General features: G+C 60.1%; 1 protein-coding gene across 1 annotated transcript in view; it reads right to left on the bottom strand.

The window, feature by feature from the left end:
- PKD1L1 (polycystin 1 like 1, transient receptor potential channel interacting) overlaps positions 1-26,382 on the bottom strand; it is a gene marked incomplete at both ends in the record, with an annotated part of 87,705 nt that overhangs the window by 19,100 nt on the left and 42,223 nt on the right. Inside the window, 16 exons of the mRNA XM_080665224.1 lie at positions 5,629-5,805; positions 6,531-6,692; positions 8,447-8,665; positions 9,331-9,477; positions 10,003-10,143; positions 10,316-10,420; positions 11,570-11,804; positions 12,515-12,681; positions 13,221-13,304; positions 17,098-17,206; positions 18,431-18,541; positions 21,121-21,239; positions 22,299-22,463; positions 22,790-22,874; positions 23,676-23,814; positions 24,812-24,989. Coding sequence (XP_080521350.1) covers positions 5,629-5,805; positions 6,531-6,692; positions 8,447-8,665; positions 9,331-9,477; positions 10,003-10,143; positions 10,316-10,420; positions 11,570-11,804; positions 12,515-12,681; positions 13,221-13,304; positions 17,098-17,206; positions 18,431-18,541; positions 21,121-21,239; positions 22,299-22,463; positions 22,790-22,874; positions 23,676-23,814; positions 24,812-24,989 — 2,343 coding nt within the window. The remainder of the gene's footprint in view (positions 1-5,628; positions 5,806-6,530; positions 6,693-8,446; positions 8,666-9,330; positions 9,478-10,002; positions 10,144-10,315; positions 10,421-11,569; positions 11,805-12,514; positions 12,682-13,220; positions 13,305-17,097; positions 17,207-18,430; positions 18,542-21,120; positions 21,240-22,298; positions 22,464-22,789; positions 22,875-23,675; positions 23,815-24,811; positions 24,990-26,382) is intronic.

Raw genomic sequence — 26,382 nt, 5'->3', positions numbered from 1 at the left:
TCTGGCACTGCCTGAGAGGGGCTCTCCCGCGTTCCTAGGAATCTCGTGTTTCATGGGGCGCCCTGGGCGAGGGGCGCTCAGGGGTTAGCTCTCGAGACACCGCACATCGGATCCCAGCCTGGTACACGGGAGTCTCAATAGCTGTTCTCTCTTCCCGAATGCTCTGAATTTATCCCATTTCCTTAAGGTTATTTGCCCTTCCTCACTTATATTTCATACCTTTATTGTACTCACTCTTATTCGTTCATAGGGTCATCGCTTGGGTGAATTCATCTTTGCTGTTGATTTAGTTAAATTAGACACTCAGCTTTGCAAATTCCTTCCTTGTGCTCTTAGTGTGCATGTGCAGGCACGTGTGGGTGCAGGCATGTGCATGTGTGATGCACATGTGAGTGCAGGCATGTGATGCACATGCGTGTATGCATTTTTCCTGCCTGCTTGAGTTGAGTACATACATGGTTTACTGTCATTGGTTGTTGCCCCATAACATACGCCAGAGGTTTTCCCTGAAGCCTGTCCTGTTTTAACCCTGTAACCGGAAGCGCCAGCATGGACCTTGTGGTGTGAAGGTAAGCGCGTGCTCATCTGCTGTTTTCAGTCCTTGTGTCCATGTCACAAACATAAGCAGTGCCCTGGCCTTCTTCTTCACGTACAGCCTCTTTCTTTACGTATAGCCTTCTTCTTTACATATAGCCTTCTTCTTCACGTATAGCCTCTTTCTTTACGTATAGCCTTTTTCTTTACGTATAGCCTTTTTCTTTACATATAGCCTTCTTCTTTACGTATAGCCTTCTTCTTCACGTATAGCCTTCTTCTTCACGTATAGCCTTCTTCTTTATGTATAGCCTTCTTCTTTACATATAGCCTTCTTCTTTACGTATAGCCTTCTTCTTTACGTATAGCCTTCTTCTTTACGTATAGCCTTTTTCTTTACGTATAGCCTTCTTCTTTACGTATAGCCTTTTTCTTTACATATAGCCTTCTTCTTTACGTATAGCCTTCTTCTTTACGTATAGCCTTTTTCTTTACGTATAGCCTTCTTCTTTACATATAGCCTTCTTCTTCACGTATAGCCTTCTCCTTTACGTATAGCCTTCTTCACGTATAGCCTTCTTCTTCACGTATAGCCTCTTTCTTTACATATAGCCTTCTTCACGTATAGCCTTCTTCTTCACGTATAGCCTCTTTCTTTACGTATAGCCTTTTTCTTTACATATAGCCTTCTTCTTTACGTATAGCCTTCTTCTTCACGTATAGCCTTCTTCTTTACGTATAGCCTTTTTCTTTACATATAGCCTTCTTCTTTACGTATAGCCTTCTTCTTTACGTATAGCCTTTTTCTTTACATATAGCCTTCTTCTTTACGTATAGCCTTCTTCTTCACGTATAGCCTTCTCCTTTACGTATGGCCTTCTTCTTTACGTATAGCCTTTTTCTTTACGTATAGCCTTCTTCTTTACATATAGCCTTCTTCTTCACGTACAGCCTCTTTCTTTACGTATAGCCTTCTTCTTTACATATAGCCTTCTTCTTCACGTATAGCCTCTTTCTTTACGTATAGCCTTTTTCTTTACGTATAGCCTTCTTCTTTACATATAGCCTTCTTCTTCACGTATAGCCTCTTTCTTTACGTATAGCCTTCTTCTTTACATATAGCCTTCTTCTTTACGTATAGCCTTCTTCTTCACGTATAGCCTTCTTCTTTACATATAGCCTTCTTCTTTACGTATAGCCTTCTTCTTCACGTATAGCCTCTTTCTTTACGTATAGCCTCTTTCTTTACGTATAGCCTTTTTCTTTACATATAGCCTTCTTCTTTACGTATAGCCTTCTTCTTCACGTACAGCCTCTTTCTTTACGTATAGCCTTTTTCTTTACATATAGCCTTCTTCTTCACGTATAGCCTTCTCCTTTACGTATAAGCCTTCTCCTTTACGTATAGCCTTCTTCACGTATAGCCTTCTCCTTTACGTATAGCCTTCTTCTTTACGTATAGCCTTCTTCTTTACGTATAGCCTTCTTCTTTACATATAGCCTTCTTCTTCACGTATAGCCTTCTCCTTTACGTATAAGCCTTCTCCTTTACGTATAGCCTTCTTCACGTATAGCCTTCTCCTTTACGTATAGCCTTCTTCACGTATAGCCTTCTACTTCACGTATAGCCTTCTTCTTTACGTATAGCCTTCTTCTTTACGTATAGCCTTCTTCTTTACATATAGCCTTCTTCTTCACGTATAGCCTTCTCCTTTACGTATAAGCCTTCTCCTTTACGTATAGCCTTCTTCACGTATAGCCTTCTCCTTTACGTATAGCCTTCTTCACGTATAGCCTTCTTCTTCACGTATAGCCTTCTTCTTTACGTATAGCCTTCTTCTTTACGTATAGCCTTCTTCTTTACATATAGCCTTCTTCTTCACGTATAGCCTTCTTCTTTACGTATAAGCCTTCTTCTTTACGTATAGCCTTCTTCACGTATAGCCTTCTTCTTTACGTATAGCCTTCTTCTTTACGTATAGCCTTCTTCTTTATGTATAGCCTTTTTCTGTACGTATAGCCTTCTTCTTTACGTATAGCCTTCTTCTTTATGTATAGCCTTTTTCTGTACGTATAGCCTTCTTCTTCACGTATAGCCTTCTTCTTTACGTATAGCCTTCTTCTTTACGTATAGCCTTCTTCTTTACGTATAGCCTTCTTCTTTATGTATAGCCTTTTTCTGTACGTATAGCCTTCTTCTGTACGTATAGCCTTCTTCTTTACGTATAGCCTTCTTCTTTACGTATAGCCTCTTTCTTTACGTATAGCCTTCTTCACGTATAGCCTTCTTCTTCTCGTATAGCCTTCTTCTTTACGTATAGCCTTCTTCTTTATGTATAGCCTTCTTCTTTATGTATAGCCTTTTTCTGTACGTATAGCCTTCTTCTTTACGTATAGCCTTCTTCTTTATGTATAGCCTTTTTCTGTACGTATAGCCTTCTTCTTCACGTATAGCCTTCTTCTTTACGTATAGCCTTCTTCTTTACGTATAGCCTTCTTCTTTATGTATAGCCTTCTTCTGTACGTATAGCCTTCTTCTTTACGTATAGCCTTCTTCTTTACGTATAGCCTTCTTCTTTATGTATAGCCTTTTTCTGTACGTATAGCCTTCTTCTGTACGTATAGCCTTCTTCTTTACGTATAGCCTTCTTCTTTACGTATAGCCTTCTTCTTTATGTATAGCCTTTTTCTGTACGTATAGCCTTTTTCTTTACGTATAGCCTTCTTCTGTACGTATAGCCTTCTTCTTTACGTATAGCCTTCTTCTTTACGTATAGCCTCTTTCTTTACATATAGCCTTTTTCTTTACGTATAGCCTTCTTCTTCACGTATAGCCTTCTTCTTCACGTATAGCCTTCTTCTTTACGTATGGCCTTCTTCACGTATAGCCTTCTCCTTTACGTATAGCCTTCTTCTTTACGTATAGCCTTCTTCTTCTCGTATAGCCTTCTTCTTTACGTATAGCCTTCTTCTTTATGTATGGCCTTTTTCTGTACGTATGGCTTTTTTCTTTACGTATAGCCTTTTTCTGTACATATAGCCTTCTTCTTTATGTATAGCCTTTTTCTGTACGTATGGCCTTTTTCTTTACGTATAGCCTTTTTCTGTACATATAGCCTTCTTCTTTACGTATGGCCTTCTTCTTTACGTATAGCCTTTTTCTTTACATATAGCCTCTTTCTTTACGTATAGCCTTTTTCTGTACATATGGCCTTTTTCTTCACGTATAGCCTTCTTCTGTACATATAGCCTTCTTCTTTATGTATAGCCTTCTTCTTTACGTATAGCCTTTTTCTGTACATATAGCCTTCTTCTTTACGTATAGCCTTCTTCTTTACGTATGGCCTTCTTCTTTACGTATAGCCTTCTTTTTCACGTATAGCCTTCTTCTTTACGTATGGCCTTTTTCTGTACGTATGGCCTTCTTCTTTACGTATAGCCTTCTTCTTTACGTATGGCCTTCTTCTTTATGTATAGCCTTCTTCTTTACGTATAGCCTTTTTCTTTACGAATAGCCTTTTTCTGTACATATAGCCTTCTTCTTTACGTATAGCCTTCTTCTTTACATATAGCCTTTTTCTGTACATATAGCCTTCTTCTTTACGTATAGCCTTTCTCGTCCCACTCTTACAGCCGGTCATTGTGTCACCTCGCCTATAAAACCATGTTTTCCTCAGTCTGCTACTGATGTGCACATGTGAAGTTTTTAACAACATAATGGGTAAGTAGCTTGGAGGTAACTGAATGGTTTTCACTCACGCGCAGTGGCTGATGGGGGCCAGGAGGTGTCGGGTCCCAGTAGGCCCACCTCTATGTCTTCATCTATCACCTACGGGACTTGTTCCGCTTTTAATGGACTTGAATCCATTTCTTTCCTGGATATGACTTATTTTTAAATATATAAATCTATGTCTTTAATCCGGGAATGTTCTCTTAAGTTACATCTTCCAATACTTCCCCGTTCCCTGTTCCTGGCTCTGTGAGGGGGACGCTGGCCAGGCGTGTCCTGGCTGACCTCTGCGTGGTTACCGCCCACAGCCGGGTTTCACGCTTCTCTCACCTCATCTCTCCGACTCTCCTGGAGCCGCCATCCACACCCTCCCCTCCCCTGGGAATCTAGGACTCTTTTTGTCTCTCCCCCTTTCCTTCCCCATCTCTGACCTCTCCTCTGTCTCTTGCTCTCCTTCCTGCATCGCGTAGCTCTTTCATCTGGGCCTTTCCCACGAGCTCACTTGGTGTGGGGCCACCAGGTCCCAGCCGACCTGTCCGCGGCCTGACCTTCGCATCCTTCTCCGCGGCAGCTGGTGACGACCCTTCCCCACAGCGCGTCTGTGCAGGCCTGGTGATGACACGCGTCCCTCCGACGGCCACTTCTGCCCCAGGGCCCCGTCTGTGCACGAGGGAGCCCTCCCAGGAGAGGCTAGGAAGCGTCTGACAGCAGGCGCTCCCCCGGGAGACACGCAGCCACCGGACGTGTGCCATGACGCCTCTTCCCGGGGAAGCCACCGCTGGAGGTGTCAGCACGTGGCCCAGCTCCCTTCCTGTCCAGTGTGCACCTGGTGTGGCTCCAGGTGTGAGCCACCAACCTGGACAAAGATGGCTTCCCTTCAAGCCTGGTCCCAGGCTCTGTGGCGTGGGGTCCAGGCAGGTTCCGTTCGCTCTTTTTTGTTCTAATTCCCCTTCTTCCAAACCAGGGTCTCCGTGGGCCCACCGTGCGCCCCTGGACGTGGCGTGTCCTCTCTGCCTTGGGCCTGATTTTCACTGCTGGCCGCCAGTGGATCCGCTTAGGTTCTGGGTCTGTACCAGTATTTCTCGGGGCCTCCGAGAAGGGAGCCCACTTCTGTCCTCAGTCTCCTTGTGGTTCCAGCGTTACTCAGACGCCAGGGAGCAGACAGACATTCCTGACCCCACGTGGAGCTGGAAGTCCCATCGCACACGTTACACCGCCCGCATTCCTGCCCGAGCGCCTCTCACCACGGCTGTCACCACGCTCACGGGACAGGTATGCACACGGGCTGTGGAACGGCGACGATCTCAAACTTCCTCAGACTTAAACAGTACAGAAAACTGATAAAACACATGTCACGTGCTTACCCCCGCAGCTTGGTCACCAGAAGTGCCCCCCGAGGGACTTCCTTCTGCCCCGGCCCCGGCCCGCGGTGCGTCCCGGGGCGGCGGCGCGGGGAGAGGGGGCGGGAGGCGGGCGGACAGACTGTCGATCCTCAGCAGCAGTTCATCCAGCAGGTCCGCGCACTCGTCCAGGGAGGGGTTCTGGGGGGAGGAAAAGAGACTAGCACGGCCTCCTGGAGCCCGCTTCCCCCTCATCCTCTGAGGCGTACATGGCACCGACGTTAGCGGGCATGTGCTGTGTTAGGAGCGCACGGGGCCCACCTCTCAGGTCCCGCACGCACTGCGTGGTGCACAGGTGTGCACAGACCCGCACGTTGCCCAAAGCGTGCACACCCGTCCCTCGTTCAGCACGTCGCACAGGTGTGTGCATCTAGTGCTGCGGCTCAGACGCCGGCAGGAGGACTGTCTAGTGGACTTGGAGGCAGCGTCTATGGAAAAGCAGGACAAGCCGGGGAGCACTCACACGCCCGCGGCCACCTGCGTGCGGCTGCGCAGAGCTGCCCCGGGCGGCGCCTGAACGCCCGCCCTCCCAGCAGCTGGGCCCAGGGCGCACACACCGGCTTTGATCTCTTTGACTCGGGTCGGGGTGACGACCCTCAAGTGGCTAAAGGGACAGCATAGGGCGTGTGCGCTGGGGAGAATCCTAACGCCCCCCCTTGCCAACCCTGCAGGGTCATCGAGGATAGCGGGGTTAGTGGGGGAGCGTGGGCTTGGTGGACGGGGGGGCCTTTAGAGCTGTAAGGGACGTCCTGTGGCTTGGCAGGGGCATGGGTGCAGAAGCACAGCCTCGCTTTGATAACTAAAAGCAGCTTCTGCATCGAAACCGGCCCCTTGGACGGGCTCCCTGAGGCCAGCCCACAGCTTACGTGGCTCATGGCCGGCTCGGCCTCCTCCGGTGGCCGCCTCGCCAGCCCCAGCGCAGAGCGGGCCTCCCCCCACACGTAGGCCATCACGTCTCCGAGGCGCACAGGAGACTGGCTTCGGGAAGGTTTTCGTGTGGGAACAAGAGGCAGGAGGGAACCTCTGAGCTGGGGAAGGAGAGAATAAAGACCAACTTCACGTTATTGGGAAAAACAGCGAGTTTGTTCGGCGGCCAGTGAGCTCGTAGCCGATGGTGCTTGTCTCCCGTCCGGACGGCAGCCGTCGCGGAGAAAAAAAGTCAGGCAACTCCCTCTCGGGAACTGAGCTCAGTTGCAGCAAATTCTGAACTGGACCTGCGTTTCCACAGGCAAAACCCGCGTCTGCGTCTTGGCTCCCCCAGGCGGGCCCCGCCCCACCACGCGCTCCGGCCCCGAGACAGCAGGGCCACCGGAAGGACGCAGCTTGCCCGGCAGGCGAACGAGCCAGCGAAGGCCCCTGCGAATGGGTCCCGGGTGTCTGTCTCCCACCGCAGGCCGGGGCCCGCGAGCTCAAAAGCCTGCGTGCACGCTGGACCGTGTAAGGAGCCCAGACCAGCAGAATTTCAGCCCTTGGGAGCCTGCTTGTGTCCGTCCAAACCCCCAGACAGCCGTCACCCCTGGAAAGGCGGGGCCTGCAGGTATAAGCCCCAAGGCTGCTGCCCTTGGGAGCTCTCCGACCTGGAGACTTCCCACGTTTGCTGGGCAACTTCCCGCACACAAAGCCCCCCCACCCCAAGACTGCCCTCCCCGTCTCCCCACGACACAGCCTTGGGTGTCTCAAGGTGTGAGGGACGTAGGCACGAGTCAGCCTGTCACCATGGCGCCACGCGCAGCTGTAGGGGCGGGCGGAGCAGCCAGGGAGGCGCCTAGGGTGATCGCACATGGAACGCTGTCTTCTGGGGATGCACACGTGGCAGGTGGAGGGCAGGGCTACAGGGAGGCGTGAGGGGCGGGGAGTGGCCCATGTGCCTTCGGGCTCCCAGGGGCACTGTGCCTGCTGGGACACAGAGCAGGCTCCCAGCACCGTCTTCAAAGGGACACCTGGAGAAGTTTCTGAAAATTGGGGTGCTGGGCCCCACCGCTGGGAAAGGAGACGGCAAACCTGGGGAGGAACTAGGGAGGGCCTGGCTGAGAACCCGCAGAGCAGGCAGCGGGGGCGGGTGGGGAGGGGCGGGGTGGGCAGGGCAGGGTGGCCATAGCAGGAGGCCTACCCACACCTTCCTTCCAGGTGAGCAACGAGCAGTGGTTCAGTGCAGGCGAGCTGAGCCTCTGCAGGGCAGAGCGCTACTAAAGGAGCTTTTCTGTTGACTGAGATGGACTATCAGCTGGACGTCCCGTATTCTTCCTTGTAAGTCGTCAGCCCCAAGTAGGGGCGGCAGGGAAGGTCACGGGGAACCGTTGAAGGAGTTTAAGCCAGAGGCTGTGTGTGTGCAGGTGTGTATGTGCATACATATGTGTGTGTGTATGTGCGCGTGCACGTGGTGTGTGTGACATGACTAGGTTTGCATGTGGCAGGTCAGCAGGAGGGTGGGATGCAGGGAGCTCCATTCCTAACTCAGCCCCGAGCCCAGAGAACATGTTCTGCACGGCTGGCTGATGGGAGACACTTCAGGTGATGGGAGATCAAGGTAACGGCCGCAGAGAGAGACTGCCCGGAATCAGGCGGGAGGGAAGGGGTGTGGCTCAGGCTGGGAGGCTCCCTGGAGGAGGCAGCAAACTGCAGTGATTGGTCGTCTTGTTGAAACTGTCTAGCCGACTGGACCAGGTTCCGCCCTGCCCAAGGCAGGAGAGATGGGCCTCGGGGAGTCATGACAGTGACATGTGGCCGGCAGAGGATGGAACGTCCGCTAGCCCCGCCCTCAGAGTCCAGGCTGGGCACGTACCATTCCTGTCCACAGCGCGGTCACTGCGGCCAGCAGGGCTATGAAGCACCCGGCCGTGGCCCGCCCCTCGGACTTGGGGAGGCCCAGCAGCACGTCCCTCTGGCTGCTTCCTGGAGAACGGTGGGAGGCGTCTGCGAAGGTGCCCGAGGGAGGAGCCAGGGCAAGGAGCAGAGTCCCACGCAGGTGGGCGTGAGCGGCCAGCGCCAGGACCCCCGCCAGCTGCAGGGGAAAACCCGCCACGTTGACCTTCTGAGCAAGGGGTCACGGGAGCCCCAGAACCTGGCGGGAGCTTCTAAATGCTTTAGAATAAGGAAAAGCTCGGAGGAGCCGCTTTTGGATGTCGATCACATCATCGGGGGTAAGACCTCGGCCCCGCTCCGGGCCTCCTGCGCCAGCTCCACCCCACTCGTCCCGGGCGCTCAGCCTCGGCGCCCTTCTCCCCGGTCCTCCTCCCACCAGTCTCTCCTCCTTGCCATCTGCACCCCGACTGCTGAAGGCCACGCCTGCTGCCAGGGGCACCTGTCTCCTGGCCTCTGCTCCTGGTGCCTGCCCCTCGAGGGCTCAGTCAAACAAGCCGCTGAGGGAAGGACGGGGAAGAGCAATCGTGTGCCGAGGGCAGCTCGGGTGAAGTCCCGTTGTCTGTGGTGACAGGCCGGGCACTTGGCCCAGGACATACGTGGCTCCCCCATCCACCCACCCAGGCACGAAGCGAGGGAGGCGAGAAGGCCCACGCACCGCTCCTGGCACCGAGCAAGCACCCAGGAGGCGGCACTGGCCACATCCGTCCTAACAATAACACGCGTGTAAATGCCCTAACAATAACACGCCAGGGGGAGTCGGAGCAGAGCGTGTCAACGCCCTGACGGTAACCTGAGGAGTCTCACCCCTGGTGCGATGACGCCCGCGAGCGAGCGGCGCGTGGCGAAGGTGCAGGATGCCGCTGCGCTGTGACAGCCGAGCAGAGAGCCGAGCAGACGGAGGCACTTCAGGGTCAGGAGGAAGGACAGGGCTCCCTGGAGCCACCTCGCCCTCTGCGGCAGAGAACACAGCAGCCACGTGTCACCGTGTTACAGGGTGCACAGCGTCGTCACCCCTGTGGGCGGGCCGTGCCCTGGTGTGAGGAGCCACAGCCACGACGTGAGAGGGTGCGCGTCAGGGTCCGCAGAGGGACGGCCCCGGGGAGGAGCAAGTGGAGTTACAGCCTTTCCGAAGGGCCAGCTCCGAGCCTGACCTTGCGGCTCCATAGAGGCCCGGCCCGCAGGCCCCGCACTGCGCGTCGCAGCCTCAGGGGCCCGGGTGGGAGAGGCCACGTCCACACGGGCACACGGGCACACGGAGCACTCGGCGCCCGCGCTCCTCGCCTTTGTGTGGGAATGAGCCCTGATTGACACCATTTCTCACGCGCGTCTGTAAAATTTTATCTTACAACTAGAAGTGCCCCGTTTCCTGCTGACGGAGCCTGGGGCTCCAGGAAAGGGGGTGACAGAACAAGAGCCGCCTGGCTGAACCCCACAGGCCCCCAAGGCCCACCTGTGTGGCCCCAGTGCTTGTCCTACCTGGTTCCAGGACGCCATGGGACTGAGGTCCACACAACCTTGCAGGAATCCCACATGGAACTGGTCAGCCGCCCGCCCGGCCAGAGAGAGCAGGTGGCCAGAGGCTGCGTACCAGGCCAGGGCGGCCCCGGCGATGGGCAGCTGCGGGGCAGAGAGAGACCGTCGGACGGGCTGCGGTCTGGGTGCAGGGAAGTCACCTGCCTCAGCGCCTTCAGGCTATACGCCAGGGGGACGGCCCTGTTCTGGCTTAGCTGGTGCGCAGGCAGCGGGCCCAGCTGTGTCTGCTGTGGGTTGTGAGGGACACAGGGCCTACCTCCAGCCAGGTCCCGGGTCTGTGCCCGTAGCCACGGACGCCCGCGTCGGCCAGGCGGAAGAGCTGGAGACACAGGTGGGTCAGTGTGAGCGCCAGGAAGGCCAGCTGGAGGAGCGCGGAGTGAGAGACGACAGAAGTCCCGTGAACTGTGTGGGAAGCTGGAAACTCCGCCCACCCTCAGGAGCGGACTCGATCCGCGCTTGCTCCTGGCCACGTGGAGCTCTGGGACACACGTGGTGGCCGCAGGCCCCGGGCATTTACAGCTCTCCACCCGCCAGCCTCAGAGCCTGCCGCGGGCGACAGGGGTGCACGGGGCTCGAGACGGGTGCCCGCATGGGAGCCCTGCCTGTGAGAACTGCCCAGAGCCCAGGGTCTCCTGCCCACCCTGCCCGCCCTGCCCACCCCCGGTCCTCTCTCCTGATGCTCAAGAGAAAGAAGCTCATGAATTGGGAAAACATGAGATGTACTAACCGTTTCCTGGGCCATGTGAAGCTTTTTAAAGATCCGGCACTTAAGAAATTTCTCAAGGTTCTGTCTATGGTTATCTCACCCTGATGATTTCCCGTCCACCAGGACTTCATTCACTCCCTCACTCCCTCATTTATTCACTGTCTCACACCCTCACTCCCTCCCTCCCTCACTCCCTCCTTCCCTCCCTTCCTCCCTTCCTTCTTCCCTCCTTCCCTCCCTCACTCCCTCCTTCCCTCCCTCCCTCCCTCACTGAGAGCAGCAGTGGCCCTGGCCTGAATGAACCACGCGGCCTTGTAGGGTCCTGTGCACCTTCCAGTGAACACGTTAAAGCTAAAAACGCCTCTTTGGGGACCCTCCCCCTTTGGGGACCAGGGCGTGCGGCCACCCCAGATCAGGTGCTGGGCCCAGGACATAATGAGATCAGTGGCAGCCACGGCACAGAAGACGGAGCGTGTGGGCAGCCTTTGGTAACCCTCAGCCACGCTCGAATACTAATCTTCGGTTCCCACAGGGTGAGGGACGCCAGTGTCTGAGTTGAAGCCTGTGTGAGGCACAGGTCATGGGAGCCTGAGTGAGGCCTGGACAGGGCCTGGGCCTCAGTGCCGAGCCCCCCACGTGGCATCTGTACCCCGAGGCTCTGCATTTGCACCAGCCACTCAGACTGGCTGGCTCCCCCGGTGTCTTCCTGTCCTGAGCCCACACCCAGCGGGCATGGCGGGGGTCTGGCGGTGGGCACGCGGAGGCCCTGTACTCCATGGGTGGCCGAGCGGCCGGTGAGCTCACCTGGAGAATCAGCAGGTGGTACCTGGGGGCCGAGTCGCTGTGGAAGATGGGGACCGACTCCACGAGGAGGGAGAGGGCGAGGCCCCCGGCCCGGAGCAGCTCGGCTCGCAGGGACACGCTGGAGAGGAGGCGGCTGGGAGGGTGGTAGAGGACGAAGTGCGCGGACACGGCCCTGGTGCGCTGGTCCACCCAGCGGCGAGCCCTGAGCCCCGTCAGCACTGCGCGGGCTGCGGGCCTGCAAAGCATGCAAGTCAGAGGGGGTGCTGTGCAGGGAGGCTTCCAGCCCAGGCCTGCTGACCCCGCTGACCCCTGCCGACCCCTGCCGACCCCTGCCGACCCCTGCCGTGGCCCTATGACCCCTACCGACCCCTGCCAACCCCCGCCGACCCCCACCGACCCCCGCCGACCCCTGCCGACCCCTACCGACCCCCGCCGACCCCCGCCGACCCCCACCGACCCCTGCCGACCCCTGCCGACCCCCGCCGACCCCCACCGACCCCTGCCGACCCCTGCCGACCCCTACCGACCCCTACCAACCCCTGCCAACCCCCGCCAACCCCCGCCGACCCCCGCCGACCCCTGCCGACCCCTGCTGACCCCTGCCGTGGCCCTATGACCCCTGCCACGGCCCAGCCAACCCCTGCCATGGCCCTGCTGACCCCTGCCATGGCCCTGCTGACCCCTGCCATGGCCCTATGACCCCTGCCGTGGCCCTATGACCCCTGCCGTGGCCCTATGACCCCTGCCGTGGCCCTGCATTCACAGGACTGCACAGGAGGCCGTCTGTGTCCTCCGACTCCTCACTGCCCACTGCCCCTCTCTCGTTGCCTGGGTGGAGGAGGGCAGCCTTCCGGCCCGGGGCCCACTTGGGAGAGATCGCCCTCTGCCCAGGCCGTGGGAGCGGTGGACGGCACGTGTGGATGACCTGGACCCCGTCACACTGACCTGGTCCTGCCCAGGCTGAGCTCGCAGTGCTCCCTGCAGGCTGTGGGGTCACTCGGGGCCCCTCTCTGGGTCTCTGCGTTGGTCACAGAGGGGGTCTCAGAGCCTCCAACTTCGGGGTGACACGTAGGTAGAGAGTCTTCGGGAAGCGCGGAGCATGGCCTGGGGAGCTGTAGGACCAACCAGAACCAGAGAGGAGTCAGAGGCGCTTCCACGTCTGCCCTGCACCCTGGGGTGTCTGGCCGGGCCGTGCGGGCACACGCTGACCTCAAACATGGCCCCAGCCCCTCAGTCCCCTGTGTGGTCCCCAGGCTCCAGCCTGAGCCCAGGACCCGACCCCTCGGGAAAGGCTGCACCCGGGGTGACCCCGGTCTGAGCTGGGATGTCAGAGAGTTTCCATCACTGACGATGCAGGGAACGTGCCATCCACGCCCCTCCGTCAGGACAGGGTAGGTGACATTCCAGTTGGAGAGGGGAGCGCCTGGATGTGCAGAGCCAGGATGGAGGCGCACGCAGGGAGGAGTCGGACCGGAGGAGCGGGAGGTGAGGGCGGTCAGCCCCCGCCCCCAGCCCAGTGCCCATGATTCCTCACAGCCAGAGATGGCCCCAAGGGCCTGGGTTCCTGCCCATGGTTGCTCAGACTTTTCACATTCCATGTGTTTTTAGAAGTAAAAAAAAAAGGGGGGCACCTGACCTCATCGCTTCTTACCTCACATGAAGGGCCAGGATGAAGTTTTAGCTGCTTAAGGACTGCCGGGCCTATGAGGTAGCAAGTTCCCCCGAGAGCTCCAGGCTACGGGAGGGAGGACACAGGTGCGCTGTGAGCCCGCACCCTCACCCAGCACCCCTCACCCAGCACAGCCTCACTGTGAGCCTGCACCCCTCACCCAGCAACCCTAACCCAGCACCCCTCACCCAGCACCCCTCACCCAGCACAGCGCCCTGTGAGCCCGCACCCTCACCCAGCACCCCTCACCCAGCACAGCGCCCTCTGAGCCCGCACCCTCACCCAGCACCCCTCACCCAGCACAGCGCCCTGTGAGCCCGCACCCTCACCCAGCACAGACACACTGTGAGCCCGCACCCTCACCCAGCACAGCCTCACTGTGAGCCCGCACCCTCACCCAGCACAGCCACACTGTGAGCCCGCACCCTCACCCAGCACAGCCACACTGTGAGCCTGCACCCTCACCCAGCACAGACACACTGTGAGCCCGCACCCTCACCCAGCACAGCCACACTGTGAGCCCGCACCCTCACCCAGCACAGCACACTGTGAGCCCGCACCCTCACCCAGCACAGCGCCCTGTGAGCCCGCACCCTCACCCAGCACAGACACACTGTGAGCCCGCACCATCACCCAGCACAGACACACTGTGAGCCCGCACCCTCACCCAGCACAGCCACACTGTGAGCCCGCACCCTCACCCAGCACCCCTCACCCAGCACAGCGCCCTGTGAGCCGCACCCTCACCCAGCACAGCGCCCTCTGAGCCCGCACCCTCACCCAGCACAGCCACACTGTGAGCCCGCACCCTCACCCAGCACAGCCACACTGTGAGCCCGCACCCTCACCCAGCACAGCCACACTGTGAGCCCGCACCCTCACCCAGCACAGCCACACTGTGAGCCCGCACCCTCACCCAGCACAGCCACACTGTGAGCCCGCACCCTCACCCAGCACAGCCACACTGTGAGCCCGCACCCTCACCCAGCACAGCCTCACTGTGAGCCCGCACCCTCCCCCAGCACAGCCACACTGTGAGCCTGCACCCTCCCCCAGCACAGCGCCCTGTGAGCCCGCACCCTCACCCAGCACAGCCACACTGTGAGCCCGCACCCTCCCCCAGCACAGCCACACTGTGAGCCCGCACCCTCACCCAGCACAGACACACTGTGAGCCCGCACCCTCCCCCAGCACAGCGCCCTCTGAGCCTGCACCCTCCCCCAGCACAGCGCCCTCTGAGCCCGCACCCTCACCCAGCACAGCGCCCTGTGAGCCCGCACCCTCCCCCAGCACAGACACACTGTGAGCCCGCACCCTCACCCAGCACAGCCACACTGTGAGCCCGCACCCTCACCCAGCACAGCCACACTGTGAGCCCGCACCCTCACCCAGCACAGCCACACTGTGAGCCCGCACCCTCACCCAGCACAGCCACACTGTGAGCCCGCACCCTCACCCAGCACAGCGCCCTGTGAGCCCGCACCCTCACCCAGCACAGCCTCACTGTGAGCCCGCACCCTCACCCAGCACAGCCACACTGTGAGCCCGCACCCTCACCCAGCACAGACACACTGTGAGCCCGCACCCTCACCCAGCACAGCCACACTGTGAGCCCGCACCCTCACCCAGCACAGCCACACTGTGAGCCCGCACCCTCACCCAGCACAGCCACACTGTGAGCCCGCACCCTCACCCAGCACAGCGCCCTGTGAGCCCGCACCCTCACCCAGCACAGCCTCACTGTGAGCCCGCACCCTCACCCAGCACAGCCACACTGTGAGCCCGCACCCTCACCCAGCACAGACACACTGTGAGCCCGCACCCTCACCCAGCACAGCCACACTGTGAGCCCGCACCCTCACCCAGCACAGACATACTGTGAGCCCGCACCCTCACCCAGCACAGCGCCCTGTGAGCCTGCACCCTCACCCAGCACAGACATACTGTGAGCCCGCACCCTCACCCAGCACAGTGCCCTGTGAGCCCGCACCCTCACCCAGCACAGCCTCACTGTGAGCCCGCACCCTCACCCAGCACAGCGCCCTGTGAGCCCGCACCCTCACCCAGCACAGCGCCCTGTGAGCCCGCACCCTCCCCCAGCACAGCCTCACTGTGAGCCCGCACCCTCACCCAGCACAGCCACACTGTGAGCCCGCACCCTCCCCCAGCACAGCCACACTGTGAGCCTGCACCCTCCCCCAGCACAGCGCCCTGTGAGCCCGCACCCTCACCCAGCACAGTGTACTGTGAGCCCGCACCCTCACCCAGCACAGCCACACTGTGAGCCCGCACCCTCACCCAGCACAGCCACACTGTGAGCCCGCACCCTCACCCAGCACAGCCACACTGTGAGCCCGCACCCTCACCCAGCACAGCCACACTGTGAGCCCGCACCCTCACCCAGCACAGCCACACTGTGAGCCCGCACCCTCACCCAGCACAGCCACACTGTGAGCCCGCACCCTCACCCAGCACAGCCACACTGTGAGCCCGCACCCTCACCCAGCACAGCCTCACTGTGAGCCCGCACCCTCCCCCAGCACAGCCACACTGTGAGCCTGCACCCTCCCCCAGCACAGCGCCCTGTGAGCCCGCACCCTCACCCAGCACAGCCACACTGTGAGCCCGCACCCTCCCCCAGCACAGCCACACTGTGAGCCCGCACCCTCACCCAGCACAGCCACACTGTGAGCCCGCACCCTCACCCAGCACAGCCACACTGTGAGCCCGCACCCTCACCCAGCACAGCCACACTGTGAGCCCGCACCCTCCCCCAGCACAGCGCCCTCTGAGCCTGCACCCTCCCCCAGCACAGCGCCCTCTGAGCCCGCACCCTCACCCAGCACAGCGCCCTGTGAGCCCGCACCCTCCCCCAGCACAGACACACTGTGAGCCCGCGCCCTCACCCAGCACAGCCACACTGTGAGCCCGCACCCTCACCCAGCACAGCCACACTGTGAGCCCGCACCCTCACCCAGCACAGCCACACTGTGAGCCCGCACCCTCACCCAGCACAGCCACACTGTGAGCCCGCACCCTCACCCAGCACAGCGCCCTGTGAGCCCGCACCCTCACCCAGCACAGCCTCACTGTGAGCCCGCACCCTCACCCAGCACAGCGCCCTGTGAGCCCGCACCCTCACCCAGCACAGCGCCCTGTGAGCCCGCACCCTCCCCCAGCACAGCCTCACTGTGAGCCCGCACCCTCACCCAGCACAGCCACACTGTGAGCCCGCACCCTCACCCAGCACAGCCACACTGTGAGCCCGCACCCTCACCCAGCACAGCCACACTGTGAGCCCGCACCCTCACCCAGCACAGCCACACTGTGAGCCCGCACCCTCACCCAGCACAGCCTCACTGTGAGCCCGCACCCTCACCCAGCACAGCACCCTGTGAGCCCGCACCCTCACCCAGCACAGACACACTGTGAGCCCGCACCCTCACCCAGCACAGACACACTGTGAGCCCGCACCCTCACCCAGCACAGCCACACTGTGAGCCCGCACCCTCACCCAGCACAGCCACACTGTGAGCCCGCACCCTCACCCAGCACAGCCACACTGTGAGCCCGCACCCTCACCCAGCACAGCCACACTGTGAGCCCGCACCCTCACCCAGCACAGCGCCCTGTGAGCCCGCACCCTCACCCAGCACAGACACACTGTGAGCCCGCACCCTCACCCAGCACAGCGCCCTGTGAGCCCGCACCCTCACCCAGCACAGCGCCCTGTGAGCCCGCACCCTCACCCAGCACAGCGCCCTCTGAGCCCGCACCCTCACCCAGCAGCATCATTCTGGACCTATGCGTTGTCGCCGCGGCCCCGCCTACTGTGGTGGTAGAGCAGAGGGCAGCCCACCTCAGCGCCAGGCGCGCCGGCCCGGTGCAGGCCGTCCAGCAGTGTGGTCAGGCTCCAGTCCCACCAGGCATCCACGCTGCTCAGGCTGCCGGAGAAGCTCCTGGCACCTCTTGACACAAGAGGAGAACAAAAGGTCACTTTCTGTACCGTAAATGGCGGGCAGTCTGGTCTGCGGGATGAAGCGGAAGCCACCTGCGGCGCGAGGCACAGGGCCTTGGAGCGCCTGGCCCCTGAGCGGCGGCGAGAGGACAGGACAGGACCGTGGACTCGTTCCTGGTGGCTCACCCACTCAGTCGCCCTCTGAACCTGGGCCACGGGGAGGACCACCGCCTGTCCAGCCCTCTTCTGGGCGCTGGGACATGGACAGTCAGATGCCTGTCCTGTCAAACCCCACGTCACAGACACATAAGCCAGACATGTCAGTGACCAACATCAGGGAGGGAAAACAGCGAGAGACACCGGCGTGGGCAGTGGGCGGTGGGCGGTGGGCGGTGGGCGGTGGAATCTTCGTTTACGTGGCCCGGAAACTTGAGCGCACAGGGACGTTTCAGCAGAGACTGAAGGCGATGGAGGTGCCCACAGGGACGTCTGAGGGGACAGCGGCACAGGCCTGGATGGGCATGTGCCCGGGGGTTACGGGAGGGCATGGAGGCTGCTGAACTGGTGCTAAGCCAGCATGGGACCCGCAGATAGGGACACAGCGCTCTCTGCACCACCACCCGCTGGCCGTGGCGTCTCCATCCTCCCAGCCTGCAAACCGGAGCAGCAGACCCAGTTCCGACGGCTGAGGTCAGATGAGGCGCTCAGGCCAGGCACACAGCACATAGTGGGGAGACAACAAATGTAGGGTGCTGCCTTCCGGTGAACCTACTGGCCTGCGAGGTAGCCGTCTGCTGCCCCTCCCCCAGGGAGCTGACTCCGGGACACTGAGCGTTTCAGACAAAACCCATCAGCTCAGCCGAGACACCCACTAAGCAGAGCCTGGCCATCGTGACAAACCCGGGCCACGGGCGAGGACAGGAGACAGAGCAACACGGAGCTCGTGGCAGCTCAGTGACATGTCACCCATGTGTGGACGCAGAGAAGGGAAGGGTGCGTCACCTCCCTCCCGATCATGGCCTTCACCGCTCATCGCGTCCTGCGTTTCCAGAGCCCAGGCCCCCTCTGCCACCCTCCCCACTGCACGGGCTCCTGGCCAGCTGTGTGCCCACGTGAGCAGGCTGGAGGCCCCAGGTCCAGAGAGGCCACCCAAATGATCACTTTGTTGAGCACATGGCGCCACCTGCTGGCAGGAACTGTCCATAACCGACGGTGAACATGGCTCGGGTCCTACCTGGTGAAGGTGTTCCGGATGGCGCGGTTGAGAGAGTGTTCGTCCCGGGAGGATGTCGCGTGGGTTATAAGCAGGTGTAGAAGCAGCATGAGGAGGGACATGCAGGTGTCTCTGTAAGAAAGACAGTGGAATGGCATTTTCACGGGCCCAGCCGACCGCTTCCAGGGGCAGTGGCTTCTACATCCTGGGCGGACGCTTTGGCATCGGGGAGGAGGTCTGCGATGAGGCTCGTTTTTCTGCATGTTGGCACCCAGGTCTCCTAGCGCCACCCTCGAAATGATTGCCGTTGTGCTTTTGTCCAAGAACCGGCGGGGCATCTGTGTGGGTCTGTTACCGGGCTGTCTGTCCTGCCCCGGTCTGCGTGTCGTACCACCGCGGTGTCTCGGGTCCAGGGCTTTATGCCGGGCCCTGAGGTCGGGGACTGACAGCCTCTGACGGTCCTTTTCCAGGACCGCTCTGGCCAGGCCGGCCCCTGGCTTCCCACACACACTTTGGAAGCAGTCTGTCGGCATCGATAGCTCAGCTTGCGGGTTTGGGTTGGGATGGCACTGACCCCACGCTGGAAAGAACTGGCACGGGACCGTACCGCGCCTCCGGTCACGGACACAGCGTCTCTCCGTCGCTTCCGAGCGCTGATCTCCTCTCTCAGCTCTCGCGATTTTCAGCATCCACGCCCCGCGCTCTCTTCGCCCTGGGGCCGAGCGCTTCATTCCTCGAGTCCTGGGTAAATGGCTTTGCTGTTTCAACCGCGGTTCCAACTGCCCGTGGCTGAGGGGGAACCCGCCTGGCTCACTCCGACTTGATCCTGTGACCCTTCGGGTTTCCTTGCAGTGAGTCCCAGGAGCCTTTCTCAGGATCCTTTGGGGGTTTCTGTGTAGACCAGGCGTCCTCAAACCACGGCCCGCGGGCCACATGCGGCCCGCCGAGGACATGGATCCGGCCCGCCGGGCGCCGCTGCCTGTCCTGCTTAGCAGCCGACGCGTCCCGGGCCCACAGTGCGCATAGGAATTTGTTCATAGTTTTTTTTTTAAAACTATAGTCCGGCCCTCCCACGGTCTGAGGGACAGGGAACTGGCCCCCTGTTTAAAAAGTTTGAGGACCCCTGGTGTAGACTATGCATGTCACCTGCCAACAGGCTGTTTCATGTCTTCCTTTCAGATCTAGCAGCTTTCCGCTGTTTTCCTCGCCTGTGACACGGGGGACTTCCCGGGAGGGCAAGGAGGAGCCGGGTTTCTACCTGGACAAGCACCGCTGTCCCGGCGAGTCTGAGGTTCGGCTGGGTCACGGGTGCCCTCTGTGAGTGGGGGACACTCCCGTCCAGTCCTCCTTTGCGGAGAGGCTTTTCGTTTTGTTTCCGTGAAGGAACGGCGGTTGTCAAATGCTTTCTGTGTGTCTCTAGAGATGCTCACGTGACTGTCTCGTTGGATCTGTTCAGACGGTGAACCACGCTAACTCCTTCTTCTCATGTCTCTCCCCACAGGTAGCTCGTCTGCCTCCACTGGTCTCTGTGCCACAGTCTCTCCCGCCCCCCCCCCCCCGAGGCGCGCGGGGTGCTGTCCCTGGGAACCGCGAGTGGGCACAGACTTGATCACGTTAGGACCCGGCTGAGTGGGGAGGTCACCCCACAGGGGACGTGTTTGCTGTCAGGAGACGCTTGACGTCTGGTCCTTCTTTCTCTTCCTTTATGTTGGTCGCTGTGACGATCGATGTTTAGACCCATGAATTCATCATGGTCCGGTGGGGGCTCTGTCGCTTCCTATAGGGCAGGGGTGGGCAAACTTTTTGACTCGAGGGCCACCACGGGTTCTTAAACTGGACCGGAGGGCCGGAACAAAAGCATGGATGGAGTGTCTGTGTGAACTAATATAAATTCAAAGTAAAGGAGCGGAGGGGAGAGCAAGAGAACCCTCTGCTCTTTCGGCTCCACGGGCCAGATAGAACAGCCGAACGGGCCGGATCCGGCCCGCGGGCCGTAGTTTGCCCACGGCTGCTGTAGGGGCTGTGGCGGGTCCATAGGGGAAAAGGTCCATTAAGTCTGTCGCCGCTCCCCAGGCCTGGGGTCCATGAAAAGATGGCCGAGCCTCCATTGCGTTTGCTAACACGGGTCCCAAGGGTGGCACCTGGTGCCCTCACGGCTGCCCCTCCAGCGTGCGGGTGTCAGGGATTCCCACATGCTTTACAAACGGCACCAGCAAGATGAGAGGAAGACCAGGCGATGCCCGGAAGTCAGAGAAAGATCCGCGGCCAAGTGCACGAGGCTCCCCACAGCCGTCCAGCGCCCCCCACGACCAGGTGGGGTGTCATCCAGAGAAAGGTGTCTGAGTCCACGCTGGGGAGGCTTACCGGGCACACGCACTTCCTAACTTTTGGTTTTATCTAAAAAGCATCATGTCAACGTTGCAATGAGCTCCACCACGTACTTACCAGGAAGAGGTTTGAGACCATCGCCCGCCACCCCCCCACCACCGGCTCCATCCGCGTCCCGGCAGACGTGTTTATCTCTCGGCTCCGCACCCACTGCGTCACCCCTGCTCACCACCGGGCCCTGCAGAGCCCAGGTCACTCCAGCTTCTCAGCATCCCGTGGACGGGGCGCACGGCGGTGGCTCTGGGCCAGCGAGGAGTCCCCCCTTGCTCCCCTCCCAGATGCTGGCAGGCTGCTCTGGACCAGAGCGCGGGACCTCCACCCACCTCAGCACCGCTCGGGTGCGCGTCTGTCTCCGCATCCTCTCCCGCGTGGCCCTGAGCGACGCTGTGGACGGTGGACGCGCCCTGCGCAGGCGGCGAGCTCGCTGTCGCTCAGCCAAGACCTGTGGGGAGGAGAGGGCCGTGGGCCTGGGGCGCAGAGCAAGGGAGCGAGGCCTAGGTGCCCGCCAGCCCGGGAGGAGAGGGTCCGCCTTTGCACTTGGCCTGGGGTTTGGTCCCACAAGCCAGGCTGCTGGGCAGCTGCCGGAATGGCAGGACACTGTTCTCACTCTGTCCCGTTGCCACGGCCACACTGATAGGGCCCTGACCCAGTCTCGGTCACGTCCAGCTACAGCGCAGTTCGCCGCCAGAGCCTCAAAGTGGGGAACGCCATTTTAAAGTGCGCTCACGCCCGGCCGGCCTGGCTCAGGGGGTGAGCATCCACCTATGAACCAGGAGGTCAGGGTTCAATTCCCGGTCAGGGCACAGGCCCAGGTGTGGGCTCGATCCCCAGTGGGGAGCGTGCAGGAGGCAGCCCATCCATGCTTCTCTCTCATCATGGATGTTTCTGTCTCTCTCTCATTTTTGTCATCCATGCGACCAGGATAACGCTGCACACGTCGGGAGCAACTGATATGGACGGAAGCAGAGGGAGGGAGGAGGTTTCTGTGAGCCCACTGCCCTGCAAAAGGCCTCAGCGTCTCCAAAGTCATGGCCCAGAATCAGACCTCGTCTGCTTCAGTGCTGTGAAATGAGCTGGTTTTCTCGTGGTCGGGTTCCTTCGGGATCGGGGCGAAGGTAAGGGAGTAGGTCCTAGGCCAGCCTTGGGCAAACTACGGCCCGCGGGCCGGATCCGGCTGTTCTATCCGGTTCTCTTGCTCTCCCCTCCGCTCCTTTACTTTGAATTTATATTAGTTCACACAAACACTCCATCCATGCTTTTGTTCCGGCCCTCCGGTCCAGTTTAAGAACCCATGGTGGCCCTCGAGTCAAAAAGTTTGCCCACCCCTGTCCTAGGAGTTCACCTGTCACGTGTGTACAAAGGAGCTTAAGGACTGGAACGCCCCACAGGTCTCTAAAGGTGCAGCCACATTTGGATTCAGAATGTGATTCAGACACGCACGCTGAGGCCACAGCTAGCTCTCTAAGCTCAGTGACCCTGCAGGCCCCAGACCCGTCCTCACCCTCTCAACCACGCCCGGGCCGTGGGGATCGCTGCAGCAGGGTGCGTGGGGCGCGTGGGTGGGGGAGAGCCCCGCCAGGCCCTCGGTGGCCTCCTGTAAAGACTCAGCGAAGAAGCTCTCGTCGTTTCTCTTTTTCCAAGCGAAGCCCAGAGCCATCAGGCCCACCTGCGGGGACAAGGGACAGCGCAGTCATGGCGCCCATCTGTCCCCCACGGAGCTGCCTGCACCGTGGTCAGGACCCCAGGGCCAGTTCCGATGCACAGGCCACCTGCCTTCACTCCTGCCCGCCTGCTCCCCCACGGCCTCCCTGAGGCTGAATGTCCTCCGGAGCAATGGGCGCCGAGGGCCGTGGGAGACCGACGGCCCCCACAGAAAGCCCTGCCTCCCGCCCCGCATCGGGCTGTGACATGGTAGGGCCATGTCCCCACACGCAGGCGCCAGGCCCTCCCGGCCCGATGGTGGACGCGACTCCCACGCGGAGGGCCGCTCACCATAAAGGGCTGGGTGACGAAGACGCAGCAGGTCACGGAGACGGTGAGCAGGCACAGCCACTGCCCACACTGCGTGGGGCTGAACCTGTTCGGGAGACACGCCGTCACCTCCTGTCTGCACTCAGGGCCTGACGGGACTGTCCCCCCGTGACAGGTGACGGAGGAAGGTGGGGTGCTGGGCTTTCCTTCTGTCTAACAAAGGGGAGCGAGGTCTCCGCCTGCTCAGAGGGGTCGCCAGCCACGCTGAAGCTGCTCAGCGGGAGAGAGCAAGGAGACCCCACAGGCAGAGATGGAGATGGAGGTGGGGGGGGGGGGGCTAATAACAGTAATAACTACTTCACATCTGCTGAGCAGAGCAGGCCCAGCCCTGAGCTCACAGGGTCGCTGAGGACCGCCCCTGCTCCCCTAAGCCCGGAGCAGGCACCGCCCGCTGGGACTCTCGCGGTTTAGGACGTGGGCCCTGGAGTCATGATGAATGACCCTGGGGTTGCAGGCGATGGGCCGAGCTGCCAGGGACCAGCCGAGCAGGTGTGGGTAGCACAGCATCGCCGCCTATGCCACATGCTCGGCTTCCTCTCCCAGGTGTGTGCTTTCTCCATCGCCAGGTGACTGCTAAGTGCATGCTCTTCGCCCTGTCGGAGCTCAGCAGCCGGTTCCCTCCACCTTGGGGGCGGGTCCCGCGATCTCTCCTAACACAGGGGCAGCGGGCCCAGCCACCCCCTGGGGTTTGCACAGGACGCTCTTTGACCCGGGCGATGGGGAGCAGTGAGGGCTGAGACAGCCAGAGCCACTTCTGGGCCCCACCGTACAAGTTCTCCAAACCCAGGGGTTTCCTTATAGACGGTAGACTTGCCGTCCAAAGACCTGAGACTGTCTCACAGCTCACCTGTATCCTAGAAATACTGTCCCCACACCACAGGCCACGGAGACCATCCCGCAAATGGCCCACGCTGCAGAGCGCAACCACAGCCGTGGGGCCCTTGGCCACGGGGTTGTGACGAGCCCTTCGAACGCACGGCTGGGGGCTGAGGAGGAGGAGACAGGCAGGCGTGTGAACAGGCCTCATCACTTTCTGGTCGCCGATTTCGTATCTCCTGACGGCTCACAGGGTGCCCCAGCTCCCGCGCCACACCCCGACTCTCCCAACGGCCAATGCAGGACGGGGCAGGACGGGGCCAGGCGTGGCACACCCACCACCCACGTCACCTTGTAAACCGAGAGTGCAGTCTCTCTTCTCCCTCGGAGCCCGCTGGCCAAGCTCAGCCCTGCATGCCTCCAGCTCCGGGGGTGGCTGGGTGGCCCCATCGCCACTGGCTGCGCTCTGGGCCTGGGCTCCCCCACAGAGAACGGCCGGTGCACTTTGCTAGAAAAGACCAGGCCGGGGTGAGGCTGTGCCCCGGGAACGTGGTACCCCCCTCCCCCCAGAAACCCCCTTGTGAGCCTCTCGGGAGGGCCTGCCTGGCCGACCTCGTCATGCCTCAAGCGGGATGGATTCTAGGGGAGGCGCAGGGCAGCCCCGGGCGATGAGGGACACTAACTGCTAACAGGCTCCTTGAAGCTGAGAGCGAGTGCGCACCCGCCCCTGGGTGGCCACGTGAGCTGGGGCAGGGGTGGGGCTCGGGCAGAGGGCAGGGAGCCAGCTGGTGTGGGACAGGGCGGTGGAGGCTAGAGCGCCAGGATCACAGGCCTGGGGACGGGCTCTGAGCACGGACTCAGGGTCCAGAGAGCACAGGAGCCACACCGACACGCTGCCACGGACAGAGCCACTGGAGCCACCGGGACTGAGGCCTGGATGGCGGCACCCAGCACAGGCAGCGCCTCATGTCCCCGCACGCCCTCCGCTGCCCCCATCTCTCCCACGGGCCTGCCCACCCCGCCCCGCCCTGCGCTGGGGCCTGGGGCCTGTCCCCCACGGTCCCTATGTACTCATGGGCTCCTCCTCCCCTTCCCGCCCGGGCCTGGCCTCTGTGGCTCAGGGGCAGTACTGGGTGGGGCCGCAGGCAGCCTGCAGGGTGAGGACACGGTTCAGGATGGCGCCCAGGGCCTGCCCAGGACAGGGCCGGCAGCCGGGACCCCGCACCTGGCTGAGCCTGAAGAGCAGCGACAAGAGCTGCGCCCCCGGAGAAGCCAGGAGGGTGCACAGGAAGCCCGTCCACAGGGACCCGAGGGGGACGCCGGCCGGGCCGACACCTGGCGGGAGCTGCAGGGACAACAGAGACACGTCGGCCCAATCAGTGCGGCCCAGAGGGGCAGTCATTTGTCATCACACGGCAGTCCATGTGAGCACGTGCATCGTGTGTAATCACACGGGCAGTCCATGTGAGCATGTGCATCGTGTGTAATTACACGGCAGTCCACGTGAGCATGTGCATCGTGTGTAATCACACGGGCAGTCCACGTGAGCATGTGCATTGTGTGTAATCACACAGCAGTCCATGTGAGCACGTGCATCGTGTGTAATCACACAGTAGTCCATGTGAGCACGTGCACAGTAGTCCACGTGAGCATGTGCATCGTGTGTAATCACACGGCAGTCCACGTGAGCATGTGCATTGTGTGTAATCACACAGCAGTCCATGTGAGCACGTGCATCGTGTGTAATCACACAGTAGTCCATGTGAGCACGTGCACAGTAGTCCACGTGAGCAAGTGCATCGTGTGTAATCACACGGCAGTCCATGTGAGCATGGTCATCGTGTGTAATCACATGGCAGTCCATGTGAGCATGTGCATTGTGTGTAATCACACAGTAGTCCACGTGAGCATGTGCATCGTGTGTAATCACACGGCAGTCCATGTGAGCATGTGCATCGTGTGTAATCACACGGCAGTCCATGTGAGCATGTCATCGTGTGTAATCACACGGCAGTCCATGTGAGCATGTGCATCGTGTGTAATCACACGGCAGTCCATGTGAGCACGTGCATCGTGTGTAATCACACGGGCAGTCCACGTGAACATGTGCATCGTGTGTAATCACACGGCAGTCCACGTGAGCATGTGCATCCTGTGTAATCACACGGCAGTCCACGTGAGCATGTGCATCCTGTGTAATCACACGGCAGTCCATGTGAGCATGGGCATCGTGTGTAATCACACGGCAGTCCATGTGAGCACGTGCATCGTGTGTAATCACACGGCAGTCCATGTGAGCACGTGCATCGTGTGTAATCACACGGCAGTCCATGTGAGCACGTGCATCGCGTGTAATCACACGGCAGTCCATGTGAGCACGTGCATCGCGTGTAATCACACGGCAGTCCATGTGAGCACGTGCATCGTGTGTAATCACACGGCAGTCCATGTGAGCACGTGTGTCGTGTGTAATCACATGGCAGTCCACGTGAGCACGTGCGTCGTACTTCACCAAGTCCTCTCCCCCTGCACCCGGACTCGCACTCGGGAGTGAAGAGAAATCGCGGGAACCCTGCTCTCCCCCTGCACAACCCTGGATGCAACGAACGTTCGCTGAGCGCTCGCCTGGCGCCAGGCGCCACGAGCAAAGCTGGCCGGATCCTCGCTAATGTGACAAGAAGCCATCCACGTGTCCCCGGCAGAAAGCAGAGAGGATCAGACAGCTGTCGGCCTGGGAG

The sequence above is a fragment of the Plecotus auritus genome (assembly GCF_963455305.1).
Source record: "Plecotus auritus genome assembly, chromosome: 4".
NCBI classification, from domain to species: Eukaryota; Metazoa; Chordata; class Mammalia; order Chiroptera; family Vespertilionidae; genus Plecotus; species Plecotus auritus.
The sequence above is the reverse complement of the archived record's forward strand: the minus strand, read 5'-3'. Positions and strand labels throughout refer to the sequence as shown.